Source organism: Anolis carolinensis, chromosome 2 (assembly GCF_035594765.1).
Source record: "Anolis carolinensis isolate JA03-04 chromosome 2, rAnoCar3.1.pri, whole genome shotgun sequence".
Taxonomy (NCBI): domain Eukaryota; kingdom Metazoa; phylum Chordata; class Lepidosauria; order Squamata; family Dactyloidae; genus Anolis; species Anolis carolinensis.
In genome coordinates this window covers 233,929,300-233,943,351 of record NC_085842.1, presented here as the reverse complement: position 1 = coordinate 233,943,351, position 14,052 = coordinate 233,929,300, and the positions used below count along the sequence as shown (strand labels likewise).

At 38.6% G+C, this 14,052-nt stretch overlaps 1 protein-coding gene across 1 annotated transcript in view; it reads left to right on the top strand.

Annotated features, from left to right (window-relative positions):
- sh3gl2 (SH3 domain containing GRB2 like 2, endophilin A1) overlaps window positions 1-13,504 on the top strand; it is a 141,366-nt gene extending 127,862 nt beyond the window's left edge. The window contains exons 6-9 of the mRNA XM_003216433.3: window positions 578-736; window positions 6,147-6,250; window positions 9,076-9,203; window positions 11,574-13,504. Coding sequence (XP_003216481.2) covers window positions 578-736; window positions 6,147-6,250; window positions 9,076-9,203; window positions 11,574-11,773 — 591 coding nt within the window. The 3' untranslated portion in view covers window positions 11,774-13,504. The remainder of the gene's footprint in view (window positions 1-577; window positions 737-6,146; window positions 6,251-9,075; window positions 9,204-11,573) is intronic.
- Window positions 13,505-14,052: the final 548 nt, after the last annotated feature.

Below are 14,052 nucleotides of genomic sequence, written 5' to 3'. Positions count from 1 at the left end.
TGCTGGTGCATATTTAACTGAGGCTGTAATCCTCACCTGGATGTGAGCTAATCCCCCTGGATTTAGGGCAATTTACAGCTGAATAAACATGTAGGTGATTAGCCTGATGATTTAGGTCATAAATGGGAAAACATTTTTGGCCCAAAGCCTGGACTGCCACACTGAAAATATTCCAGTGACTAGAACAACAAGCTATTCACAGGCTACTTCCAGGGCATAAACCAACAGGTTGCAGATGTCAGTTGCCCTATTCAAGTGTAAGTTGCTCTGAGCACAGAGTACTTTCAGACAGATATTCTGCTATTACTCAAAATGAAGTAGTATGTAACTATTACATTTTTTTCCTTATCAGAATTTCTCTGGCAAGGGAAAACAAACCACAGTACAAGCTGTAGTAAAACACAGGAGGTCTGCAAATTGAAGTCAACAACATCTAGAGCTCCATGAATGAAACAGCATGATAGAACAGCAACAGCCTTGCACACCTAGTTTGGAAAGGAATTAGTTTTCAGACGCCACCATTCACAATACTGGTTAAGATTTCAGAATGTTAATCTCATTTCCCCTCTTTTGTCAGCACCACCTGAAAAAATTGGAGGGAAGACGCCTTGATTTTGATTACAAGAAGAAAAGACAAGGCAAGCTCCCAGATGATGAACTCCGTCAAGCTCTGGAGAAGTTTGATGAGTCGAAGGAAATTGCTGAGTCAAGCATGTTTAATCTGCTGGAGATGGATGTAAGCAAATTGTTCTTCTGTCTTTTGCATATGTGCCTGCTTAACGCCTTTTTAAATGATTAGTAATAACTTGAGAGTTGAGTCTTGTTTCCTGGATTCCACTCTTTGAGCATGCAGGGCTAGCTTCCCAAGACCAGGTCTTATATAACAGATCGAGTTTGAACATTCTGCTAGAGAAGCGTGTTTGCATTGCTGGAGTCTCAAAAGCCAAACTTTGCAAAATGTTTTGGCTGCCTGCCCTTACTCAGTAAATTATTCTGTTTGCTGTCAACCTCTATGTAAACAGAAGCATAGAAAAAACCTTTCTAATAATATTTGGACAAACCGTCTAATCTGAATCTGAATTACAAAAGCAACCCTAGCTCAACCATGAATTATTTAAATCAGCTGTCGGAATTTAAGACCCACCTCTTCCGGCAGCCATAGCAAGTCAATTTTAGCTTGTGAATTTTAATCTGCATTTATCAATGAATTTTAACCTGCATTTTAATTCTGGGTATCTTGTAGTTTAATACTATCTATTTGGTTTAGCAATGTTGTACTCTGTCTAAAGCCAGAAGGAGAGACATCATCATCATCATCATCATCATCATTTGTTACACTGCAAGATTAGTACATAGCAAACAAGATCACTATGCTTGCTGTTGCATTGGATCACACATCGGACATTTCCTAAGTGTGTAGGACTATGTGATGTATCAGCGAATAATCGGGCAGATCCAAGTAGGGTGACCTTTTGCAGCTGAAAGATGGTAGTTTTGTTAGTGCCGATTGTTTTTAAGTGCTGGCCAAGGTTTTAGGCACTACACCCAGTGTGCTGATCACCACTGGGACCATCTTTACTGGCTTGTACCAGAATCTTTGCAGTTTGATCTTCAAATCCTATATTATTATTATTATTATTATTATTATTATTATTATTATTATTATTATTATTATTATTATCATCATCATTGTAGGACACAGCAAACAAGATAGATATGCTGGATTTCATATCACAAAATCACAAGTCGAACACTTCCCAAGTGTCTAGGACTGTGTGATATATTTTCGGATGATGGGCGCAGATCCCAGTAGGGTGGCCTTTTGCTGTTGGCAGTTGTAATTTTGTCAATGTCTATTGTTTCCAAATGCCGGCTGAGATCTTTTGGCACGGCACCCAATGTGCCGATCACAACCAGGACCATCTGTACTAGTTTCTGCCAGAGTCGTTGAAGTTCAATCTTGAAGTCCTGATGGCGGCTGAGTTTTTCCTGTTGTTTTTCGTCAATATGACTGTCACCTGGGATGGCAACATCAATGATCCAAACCTTTTTCTTTTCCACAACTGTGATGTCTGGTGTGTTGTGTTTCAGAACTTTGTCAGTCTGGATTTGGAAGTCCCACAGTATCTTTGCGTGCTCATTTTCCAATACTTTTGCAGGTTTGTGATCCCACCAGTTCTTTTCTGCTGGGAGGTGGTACTTGAGGCATAAGTTCCAATGAATCATTTGGGCCACATAGTTGTGCCTCTGTTTGTAGTCTGTCTGTGCGATTTTCTTACAGCAGCTGAAGATATGATCAATGGTTTCGTCGGTTTCCTTGCACAGTCTGCATTTTGGGTCATCAGCTGATTTTTCTATCTTGGCCTTAATTGCATTTGTTCTGATGGCTTGCTCCTGGGCTGCAAGGTTCAGGCCTTCTGTCTCCTTCTTCAGTGTCCCATTCATGAGCCATAGCCAGGTCTTCTCCTTATCAGCTTTTCCTTCAATTTTGTCAAGGAACAATATTATTATTATTATTATGATTATTATTATTATTATTATTATTATTATCATTATTATTATTATCTTAATACATCACCATATTTTGAAATCAGGTTTAACTCCATACAATGTGAAAAATAGCAACCTGCCTCAGAAGACTACTAAAGGGGAATGAAATAAGGAGGTACAGTAGAGTCTCACTTATCCAACACTCGCTTATCCAACGTTCTGGATTATCCAACGCATTTTTGTAGTCAATGTTTTCAATACATCGTGATATTTTGGTGCTAAATTCATAAATACAGTAATTACTACATAGCATTACTGCGTATTGAACTACTTTTTGTGTCAAATTTGTTGTATAACATGATGTTTTGGTGCTTAATTTGTAAAATCATAACCTAATTTGATGTTTATTAGGCTTTTCCTTAATGCCTCCTTATTATCCAACATATTCGCTTATCCAACATTCTGCCGGCCCGTTTATGTTGGATAAGTGAGACTCTACTGTAGTGCTATATGCTGCTACTCAACAGATGTCGTAATAAACTTAAACAAAACTGTATTTATACTGGTGGTTCTAGGGTGGTTCTAATTGGATAATAAAGTACATATCTAATATAGTGTACATGTTGTTTTCCCTCAAAACTAAATTATTTCAGTCCACATAACTTCTGCATCAGATGGTGAAATTAGTTCTTAATGTCACTTTTAGATCAATCCCAGATTTAGTGGAAAATATAGTTATACTGATGAAGGTTTTAAAATTAAAAATCCAGTTAAAATATCCAGTTAAAACCATTTTCTTGTTCTAGTCCTGGACATAATTTTTATACCCAGTGCAGAGAGTGGCAGTCCTTTCCCCTCCTCCTGGTAGTTTCTGATACAGGTCAGTGTAAACGTCACACATCTTGATCTATTCTCTGTTCCTCTTGCTATATTTTTGGATTGCTCCACGGGTGATGTTTCAAATGGGAGATCTGACCTTCACCGCAGAATTTTCCCACTAACCTTCATGCCCTTGTTATATTTCTGGTTACTAAACTGAACCTTCCTTTCTTTCTTTCTTTCTTTCTTTCTTTCTTTCTTTCTTTCTTTCTTTCTTTCTTTCTTTCTTTCTTTCGCTTTCTTTCTTTCGCTTTCTTTCTTTCCCTTTCTTTCTTCCTTTCTTCCTTCCTTCCTTCCTTCCTTCCTTCCTTTCTTTCTTTCTTTCTTTCTTTCTTTCTTTCTTTCTTTCTTTTGCTGTAGAACTCTTATTCTTTAACCATAGTGCTGAAGTGCTAGAGCCCTACATCATTTCAGCACTATGACTATTAAAACAAACTTTTAAAGATAGAACATTAGATATAAGAAACAGAGATAATATACAAGACTGGAAATGTGGATACTTGGGGAGGAGATACAGGAAGCTAAAGTATCAAACTGATGTATTGGGAGTGGGATGTGTGTGATAGAACTTACCGAAATTTAACTACATCTCAAGTGGAGGGAAAGAGTAACATATACACTGGGCTAGTGTTTAAATCCATTATCACCAGTGGCAACAACAAGAAATGAATCCAATTGGATACATTTGGGCCACAATTGGATATAGGAGTGGAAACAACCATTACAAGGTGTCACAATGAATGAAATCCCAAAACAGAATGCCGCAATATTTACCTATAATATTGGGTATTCTGCAAGAGCCCTATCCCTGTGCTCAAACTAATGTGACCCTTTACTCCCTTCTTTATGGAACAAACAGACTTAAAATATTCATTTCTTCCTTAATAATGTGTTTTCCTTTGTGCTGATAAGAAGCTTCTCTACTTGATCATGGATTTTTTTTGTGGTAGTACATATTATTCCACTGTTTCAAATGGCAAGATTGTAGGTCATATTTTGAAAAGTTAGTACAATGGGCCATTAGTATCTGCTGGGGTTTGGTTCCACCCGGCCCCATAGATACAAAAATCTATGGATGCTCAAGTCCCCTTATATATAATGGCATAGTAAAATGGTGTCCCTTAAACAAAATGGCAAAATCAAGGTGGTTTTTTTGAAAGGAGGGAAATATTTTCAAGTTCTAGAATCTGTGGATACCAAAGGCCAACTGAACAATTTTAATGGGGTGCTGATTTAATATGACAACACAGGAAACAGAACTTGAAGAATGAAGTAATGAATATATCAGTTGTTTGGGAAGGAAGTTGGGCTACTCACACACACACACACACACACACACACACACACACACACACACACACACAGTGATTAAACCAGTTAAATGGTCCTGGAAACTTACTGTAGATAAGTTACTAGGAATTTTGATCTTCAATTAGATCAATACCTACCTACCCTCCTTCATACTGTGTAGCCTCCAGAATAAAAGAGAAGGATATCAAACTACAAAAGTCAAGGCAATTGTACATTCTATTGAGATCTGAGTTCAACCATGGCATCTCAGGAAGGAATAAAGGGGTCTTCTAAGGACAGCACAGAAGACTGTGTATAGCCTTATAGAATCAGAGTTGAAAGAGACCACACCATCCAGTCCAACTCCCTGCCATACAGTAAAAGCACAATCAAAGTACCAGTGACAGATGGCCATGCATCCTCTATTTAAAAGCTTCCAAAGAAGGAGCTTCCGCCGCACTCCAAGGCAGAGAGTTCCACTGTTGAAGAGGTCTTACAGACAGGAAATTCTTCCTAATGTTCAGGTTGAATGTCCTTTCCTGTAATTTGAACCCATTGCTCTGAATTCTAGTCTCCAGGGCAGCAGTAAACAGCCCGCTCTCCTGGGTTTGGGTGGCTATCAAGACTAGAGCTGAATAGTCACTGCTTCTTGCAACCTTCACTTTCTGGGAACAATAAAGCTAAGCTCTCTGGTGCCCAGTGAGGTCCAGATGGAGGTACTTGTTCAGTCTTTGCTTCAGGAGAAAGGCAGTCTTCCAGAATACTCTCCTACTCCTAAGAAACCCTTCCAAATGGATAGTCACTCCACCATAGCTTAACAATCTTCATTCTCATTGGCTGGGGAGCAGGATGGATTTTTCTTTCTCCAGCATTGGGTAATCTATTCCTTGTATTTTGAATTTATTTTATATAGCCCTCTTTTCTTGCAATGCACACACACACACACACAGGGTGCATCTACTCTGTAGAAATAATGCAGTTTAAAACAACTTTAGCTCCAGAATCATGGGAGTTGTAGTTTTACAAGGTACTTAGCTTTTGCCAAAGAGTGCTGCTACATCACAAAGCTACAATTCTGAGGTTTCCATAGCATTGAGCCATGGCAGTTAAATGTGTAAAACTGCAATAATTCTACAGTGTACATGCATCCCAAGTCACTACTAACAGCTGAGAAATAACTGATCTGTATTAAGGGATCCCATGTATGCACTTGTCCATAGGAATATAAGAGGGATCTTGTTAGATCAGACCAAGGTCCATCTAATACATTTTTGCTAATAGGTGATCTTCTAGGAAATGGCCAGTAGTACACTGGTTTACCTTCTGCCCAGCCCTGATCACAAGGGCTTGCTATGCAACTACATTAATTAATATTCAGTTCAAATACTCAGTCCAGTTTTGATAATACCTTCTTCACAATCTCTTAAAGTATTGGAAGATAAGTGTGTTGAGAAATGTCTTTAAAGAAATCTCACAAATCTTTTCAGATTGAACAAGTGAGCCAGCTTACTGCACTTGTACATGCCCAGCTGGAATATCACAAACAAGCCACACAAATACTTCAACAAGTTAGTTCCAGGTTGGAAGAGAGGTAAGTCTCACCGTGATCTCTATGTGTTCATTGGTGGTGTCAAGCCATAAGAACTGTCCCCATCTTCTCATTCAGCCCCTGACTTCCATAACTCCCATTGCATGCTTGCTTGCTTGCTTGTTTCCTTCTTTTCTGATCATTTTGATTTTTTGGTAGCAGCACATTGAGAGGGAACTGGGAGAAACAGGACCCTGCCATTTCCTACTTGGCAGCTATGTTACTCATCTTTGGAAACTAGATATCCCAAGGACTACTTGGGTCTTCAAGGGTAGGGGAAGGAGACGTAACTTAATGTGATTCAGGGTGCTTCCAGACAGGTGTAAAACCCACACCAAAGAGGATTTACAATACCTGCTTTGGCATGGGTTTTTGTCCCCACAAGGGTCCCCAAACCCGGGCTTTCTCCTGGAGTGCTCCTGGTGCAAAGAAATGATGTGCCAAGAGACTTGGGGGGGGTCACTTTCTATGTGACGGGGATTCCAGTAGTTCCTTCATGGCAACTGGGTAAGTTGTTTTAAATTTTAAGGGCCTATTTGGGGGTTTGGTGGGTGGGATGGGTGCCCTCTCTGTTTTCACACCCATTTTTATAATTACGGTGATTGGTTTTTGTTGAACACAGTCTGATGGAGCCTCTATGCTACTGTTTTTCTTGTATGTTTAATTGTGTTTTATATGGATTGTTTTATTTTGTAATGTTTTTATTTTATTTTACTGGTAGTTTTGTTTTAATGGATTGTTGCTTTTATGTCTGTTGGACTTTCTGTCCCATGTGTAAGCTACCCTGAGTCCCTTCGGGGAGATGGTGGCGGGGTATAAAAATAAATTTCTTCTTCCTCCCCCTCCTCCTCCTCCTCCTCCTCCTCCTCCTCCTCCTCCTCCTCCTCCTCCTCCTCCTCCTCCTCCTCTTCTTCTTCTTCTTCTTCTTCTTCTTCTTCTTATTATTATTATTATTATTATTTTCCCACTTCCTGGAGCCTGGAAAACTGAAATGGTTGTGTGGATTGGGCCCAGGGATCACGTGATGTGGCCCCTGGGCCCAATCCACACAGGGCTCACACCTGGTAAGGCCCAGGTCTTACCTAAGATTCGAGTCTTACCAGGTATCTAATTAATTCAGAACAAAGCAGGGAAAACCTGCTTTGTTTCAAATTAATTTACTTTTACTGGAGGTATCACTTGGATGCCTACAGTAAAAGTGTGACAGGCCCTGCATTTTTGAGCCTGTTTGGAAGGGCCTTCAGTGGTAGTCTACTTCTCTTTTTATATATGCTACTCACTGGTTTGCTTCTGCTTTAATGACTCCTAATTCATGCCGTGAACCCACAATGTCCAACTTCCTTCTTTTTCCTATGAGAATGTCAAAAATTAAGATTTGTCTTTTAAAATGGAACATTTTGTATATACTAAATTCTACCCTATATAAGATCTCTAAGTGGTTTGTAGTAACATTAGTTTAAACAATTTAAAATGGTAGAAATACTTTAAACATTCCAAAATAATGTGCAACAACTGTGTCATTGAAAGAGTTAGAAGAACAGTCTAACAATAACATTCAATAGATAGAAATTTGAATAAAATCATTAGGCACAAAAAATTAATAAAAAGTTGCATTTAAAATTGGTGCCAAAATAAAGCCAATGTTTGGTGCCAAGAGCAGAGCATCTGTAACCAGAGTGTCACAGATGTATACAATATAAGGAAAATCCCTCTTCCAATACCAAGATGAATTTGACTTTAAATGTCGTTACTAACACCAGATTTGAGATGTATTGGCAGCCAGTACAATTCCTTTAAAATTAGTGTTAGATGTTTTCTATATGGTGTTTGAGTCGGCAATCTAGCAAATGTGTTTCACACTGGTGGCAGTTTCTGAGTTATCTCCAAAGCCAGCCTCATGTTGAGGGTATTTGTAGTAGTCTAATTAGAAAGTTGGAGCCCCCAGTGGTGCAGCGGATTAAACTGCTAAGCTACTGAACTTGCTGATCGAAAGGTCAGCGGTTCGAATTCAGGGAGCAAGCTGTTAGCCCCAGCTTCTGCCAACCTAGCAGTTCAAAAACATGCAAAAGTGAGTAGATCAATAGGTGCTGCTAAAGTTATATTTTTGTGACTGGCTTGTATTCATGATCCTTATATACAGTGGGCCCTTGGGATCCACTGGTGTTTGATTTTACCAGTAGATCCCAAAGGCCCACCATGGATACCAAAGATGGAGACTAGTAAAAATATCATCTTAATTCAATCTTATCTGAATTTATTTAGTGTAATTGCATGGATTATAGCGTATTATACACAGTTTCCAAAAAAACATGCAGTTGCCCAGGAGCTGCATGTAAACCCCAATACTTGGGACTGAAACTCCCATGATCTTTAGCCAACATGACCACTGGCAGTGGACCAAACTTACACAATCTGTTCCTTTCATGGATGAATTGTGGGTTTAAAAAAAAAAGACTCTTTAAAATGTGCGAGCAAATGAGTTTTGCAGCCAAAAGGATTAGATCTAATTCTTTTGAAAATGCAAACTAAAGTGTACATCCTTTCCTAATCCTTAAGCCTGGTGCTCCCCATGTGTTCTTGGCTGTGATCTCTTTCAGCCTCAGCTAAAGTGGTCAATGGGGAGAGATTCCGTGAATTGAAGTTGATAATATTTGGAAACCACCTTATCGTTGAAGGTGAATCTTCAGCGATACCATGCTTAACATGGACTTGTTCATTTCAGACAGTTCAGAAGAAGAGGATAAATTGTTGTCTTAAATTATTTGAATGTATAAGATTTGTTGATAAATTGCTATCTTATTATAACACACTTGCTCATTTTCTGGCAGAATAAAAGATGCATCACTGCAGCCCAGAAGGGAATATCAGCCAAAGCCACGCATGAGCTTGGATTTCTCCAGTGACAATCCTCAGCACAATGGAGGGATTAATACCGCTACCACTCCAAAACCCTCAGGTAAGAGCACAAAACAAGGAAGTGCCTGAAAAATATGCAATAGGAAATGCTCTATGACATTTGCTTTGGATGTTAAATTAGAGGGCATGATATGCCAACTTTTCATGTGTGTCAATATTTCTTAAAAATCACCTGCTAACTTATGGTTACCCCATGAATTTCTCAGGATTTTTTAGGCAAAGAAGACTCGGAGATGGTTTTGCTAGTTTTTTCTTCTGAAATCTAGTCCATGGCATCTGCTATTTGTTTTCAACTGGTACTTTAAATCCAAATACTAACCATGGCCAACCCTCCTTAGCTTGCAAGATCAGATGGGCTCTGGTGTCCTTAGGGTACTATTTAAGCTTATTTTCAGCATAATTACCAAAGTCTGATTACACAAATGCATTGGAATCAAATATGGCAAGGCCCCATGTAAGCCGCCCCGAGTCCCTTCAGGGAGATGGGGCGGGATATAAGAATAAAGTTGTTGTTGTTGTTGTTGTTGTTGTTGTTGTTGTTATTATTATTATTATTATTATTATTATTATTGGAAATACTTTATTTAGTTTACCATGAGAAGAAAACTCATTAAATAGCTAAATTACATCACTAAACTACAAACTCCAGGATTCCACCAAATGTTGCCATGGCAGCTAAAGTGGGATGCTAGCACTATAACAGTATAGTGAGACAAGATCCTTAACACTGACAACCCCTGTTTCAACTTTTCATGGAATACATGGAAGTCGGGGCCAAGATGCATGATCGATTATTCAGTCACCGTGGATATAGAAAGAGAGTGGGACCTCAGGCAGCATTGAGAGTGCTATTCCTAATGTCAATTACTATTCAGATTTTTAATGTTTTAGATTATGTTTGCATCTCACCTTTTGTTCATTGGGTTCAGGTGAGTTCAAATGCATTCAAAGTGGGAGGTGAAGTTCTCCTTCCCATTTTGTCGTCACATTTACCTGTGAGCTCGGTCCATCTGAACAGGAGCCATTGGCTACTCTGTGGTCCCGTCTGCACTGCCATATAATCCAGTTTCTGAATCTAGATTATCTGCTTTGAACTGGATTATATGAGTCTACACTACCATATAATCCAATTCAAAGCAGATAACCTGGATTGGAAAATTGAATTATATGGCAATGTAGACGAGGCCTGTGAGTTTCATGGCTCAGTGGAGAGCAGTACCTGGATTGTGCAAGTCCCAATGCAACAATGCCAATGCACTACCTCATACAGAATATGGATTCTTTTCGGAACATCTGCTATAGTCAAACATAATCAAGAGTAAGAACTTTGCCAAGTGAATCCATCACATCCAACAAGGAATGAGTACAAAGGATGCTCCTATTAAATGTTTTATGATATTTACATAGAACACTGCATATCATTGCTTCCCAAATAGTCACAGCATAAAATAATGAAAATACAATATTAAAATGCAATAGCATCAGAAACTAATATAATATCCTGCAGAGAGATAATAATAAAACCATTTTATAGCAAGATGGTACAGTCTATAAACTGTAGCTCAGAACACTAAAAGCAAATAACCTTTTTTCCTCGGTGTCAAAATGACCATAAAGAAGGCAATTAACATGCATTAAAAGGCCACATTCCTTCTGGTCACAGTGACATTATCTGCTTGTTTTGCAAGGAAGCATTTGAAATAATATCCGCTCTACCATTTATTTGTTGAGTAACAATAGTTGCCAACCTATTAGTTAACATTAAATAAGTAATCTTACCACTGGTAATATTATTAGACTTGTCTGTAACAAGTAATATTTACTTCTCAACCCCTGGCTGAGAACTATATCATATTTGGACCTTGCTAGTCCACGCCAGCCCAATGACCATCATTTGACTACACAACCAACCCATACTGTTTTGTGAACTCTAGTTGGCTGTTGTAAATTAATGTGGATACTTGTTTAATTTTATGTTATTATATAATTGTTATACCTTACTGTTATTGTCAGTAGTAGTAACAGAGTATAGTGGGCCCAAAGCATCTGCTGGGATTTGGCTCCAGGACCTTCCTCCATGGATATCAAAATCCATGGATGCTCAAGTCCCGTTGTATAGAATGCCATAGTAAAATTTGCCCTTTATATAAAATGACGAAAATCAAAATTTGGTTTTTGGAATTTTAAAAACATATATTTTCAAGCCATGGATGGTTCAACTTGTGGATACAGAATTTGTTGATATGGAGGGCTGACTATATATAACAAGTACTCTTTTGATAATGAACAATGCCAACAAATGAAAAGCAACAAGCAATACATTACAATAAGTAAGGTAGCGTTCTGTTATTAGTTTTGCGTTTGCCAATACTATGTGTTTCCCTAATCCACTCTTTGTCTTTCTCTGTAGGTGTTGGCATGGACCAACCATGCTGTCGATCTCTGTACGACTTTGATCCAGAAAATGAAGGGGAGCTTGGATTCAAAGAGGGGGATATCATCACCCTCACTAACCAGATTGATGAAAACTGGTATGAAGGCATGCTTCATGGCCAGTCAGGCTTCTTCCCTATCAATTATGTGGAAATTCTTGTCCCTTTGCCTCGTTAGAATGGCTGAGTGAGTCCGTGTGTCTTGAATCCCTGTCTCCCCCACCAAAAACAACAAATAAAGTCATGTACCACTGCTTTTAAAATTACAGAAACAAAACAATACAATGGCTGCTTGCTCCACATCACAAGTACAAGCTGCAGTGGTGAACCTAGTCATCAGGCCCCCACAGACAATCTTTGGTTTTTGTGTCATCGTACTACGTAGTGGTGATGTGTGGTATCTTCTCAAGGCAGTGGAGCCAGGCACATAGGTGTGATATCACTGCCATGGCTAATACAGAAATGTTTGCGGCCATGGGGAGGGAAAGCAGTAGTGGCCAGTGGTGTGTGATGCGGCGACAATGGGAATTGTTGAGTTCTTGGGAAAGATAAAGCATATCACCACTCTAATGTCATTTTAGTTCTCAATAGAATGAGGGGGAAATTATCCTCGGCCATTCCATCTCTCCCTTCCAAATGAATGCAGTTTACGCAAGCCTAATAATAATTGCTAACCTGCTTTTCGTATCTTATCTCAAAAAGACTCGAGTCCTGTCTTCGGAGAAAAAAAGGAAACATATTCTCCAGTTTCTCTGCAAATGAGCCACTGTTATTCTGTACATGCTGTTTGCATAGAACTAGCTTTTATGTATTAGATCAAAAAGAGGGGGTCAGAAAATAAGTTGGGATCTACACAAAGGCCTCTGAGTGATTTGCAGTGGGTTGACCAGGATTTCTGGCTTAGCAGGAGCAAAGATGAAGTTAATTTGAACACCTATATTAGGCCATTGACATAAAGAGAGCTGAAGGTAATAAGAAGAGGACTTTTGTATGGAAGGATTGTGAACTCAGCTCATTTCTGGTACTCTAATTCTAAGGCTCAGAGAGCATTCAGAAATACCCTGGTTGTTTTCATTCCTAAGGGTATGAAGTTTGCACTGGGCTCTGGTTGGTGGATCTTGGGTTTCTAGAATGAAACAAAGTAGACCAGACAGGGCTGGAAGTCTGCCCTCCACTAGACTAGGGTCTTTTTTCAGTATCCAGGTTACATTTTAAAAATATCCAAAGGCCAGGCATACTAAGTATAGGTCCACAGATCCAATGTGGATGCTCAGAAACTATGAACCTAAAAACCATTATGCCAGCAGCAAATATACGATACTAGAAGAAGACAAATTAGAAATGTAACTGTTTTCACTTTGTGTAAAGTTTAGGCACAAAACGCTTGTAATTTTAAAACACCAAGAGCCCTTATTCTACATATTCACTATAAAGAATAATTATGAAAAGCAAATTACACCGTCTCATGTTTATTTTCATGTACCTTGTGTTCTTTGAACATCATTTGTGTATATTCTGCCCTCAGTGAGGACTAAATTTTAAAAAGAAATCTTTGTGCTGAGCAATTAAGGCAATGTGTGGCTATATATGCAAAAATATTTGACTTATTTTTCTCTCCAGCATCTCCGATATTTTTTTTTCCATTCCACTTCTTGCATTTTGTGTGCATAGTGATCTGTCTAGCCAATTCACTGTTCTTTTTTGTAACTGCTGTAAGAGCTTGTTTAATTTGAGTTACTCAGAGTTCCGTTTATCTATAGATACCTGTACAGATTTTTCCTGTGCTGCTTCAGATGTGCCACTACAGTATTGGACCATGTGAAATGAAGGCAATCCTTTTGCTTTTAATGTATGAACTATATAATTGAAAGCATCAATATTTCAAATAAAAATGCTGATTGACTGGCCAGTCTGGGTGTGTGTACTTTTTCTTCTCCTGCATTATTAATTGATTTCCATTGTTGCAATTGCCCATAAATAAAATATATACAAATGTTAACCAAGAGATTCATATTATTTTGTGGTTCACAACAAAGCAAGACCAAAAATGTTCTGTTATGAAAAATTTCTTTGTTATTAAACCTTGAGTTATTACCAAATACTTTATTCTTTCTTCAAACTCATCCTTGAGCTTCACTGGAGGTTCTCAAAGGTATCTCCAAACTTTGGATAAACTTTTGAGAATATAATATAGTGCATCACCTGAATGCAACAAAGTAGGCAAAGTGTTGTTGAAGGCTTTCATGGCCCGAATCACTGGGTTGCTCTGCGTTTTCTGGGATGTATGGCCATGTTCCAGAAGCATTTTCTCCTGACGTTTCACCCACATCTATGGCAGGCGTCCTCAGAGGTTGTGAGGTCTGTTGGAAACTAGGTAAGTGAGGTTTATATATTGTTTTAAGTATATATGCTGTTATTGTGTTTTGTTTTTATTGTTGATTCTTGGGTTCGGTACCC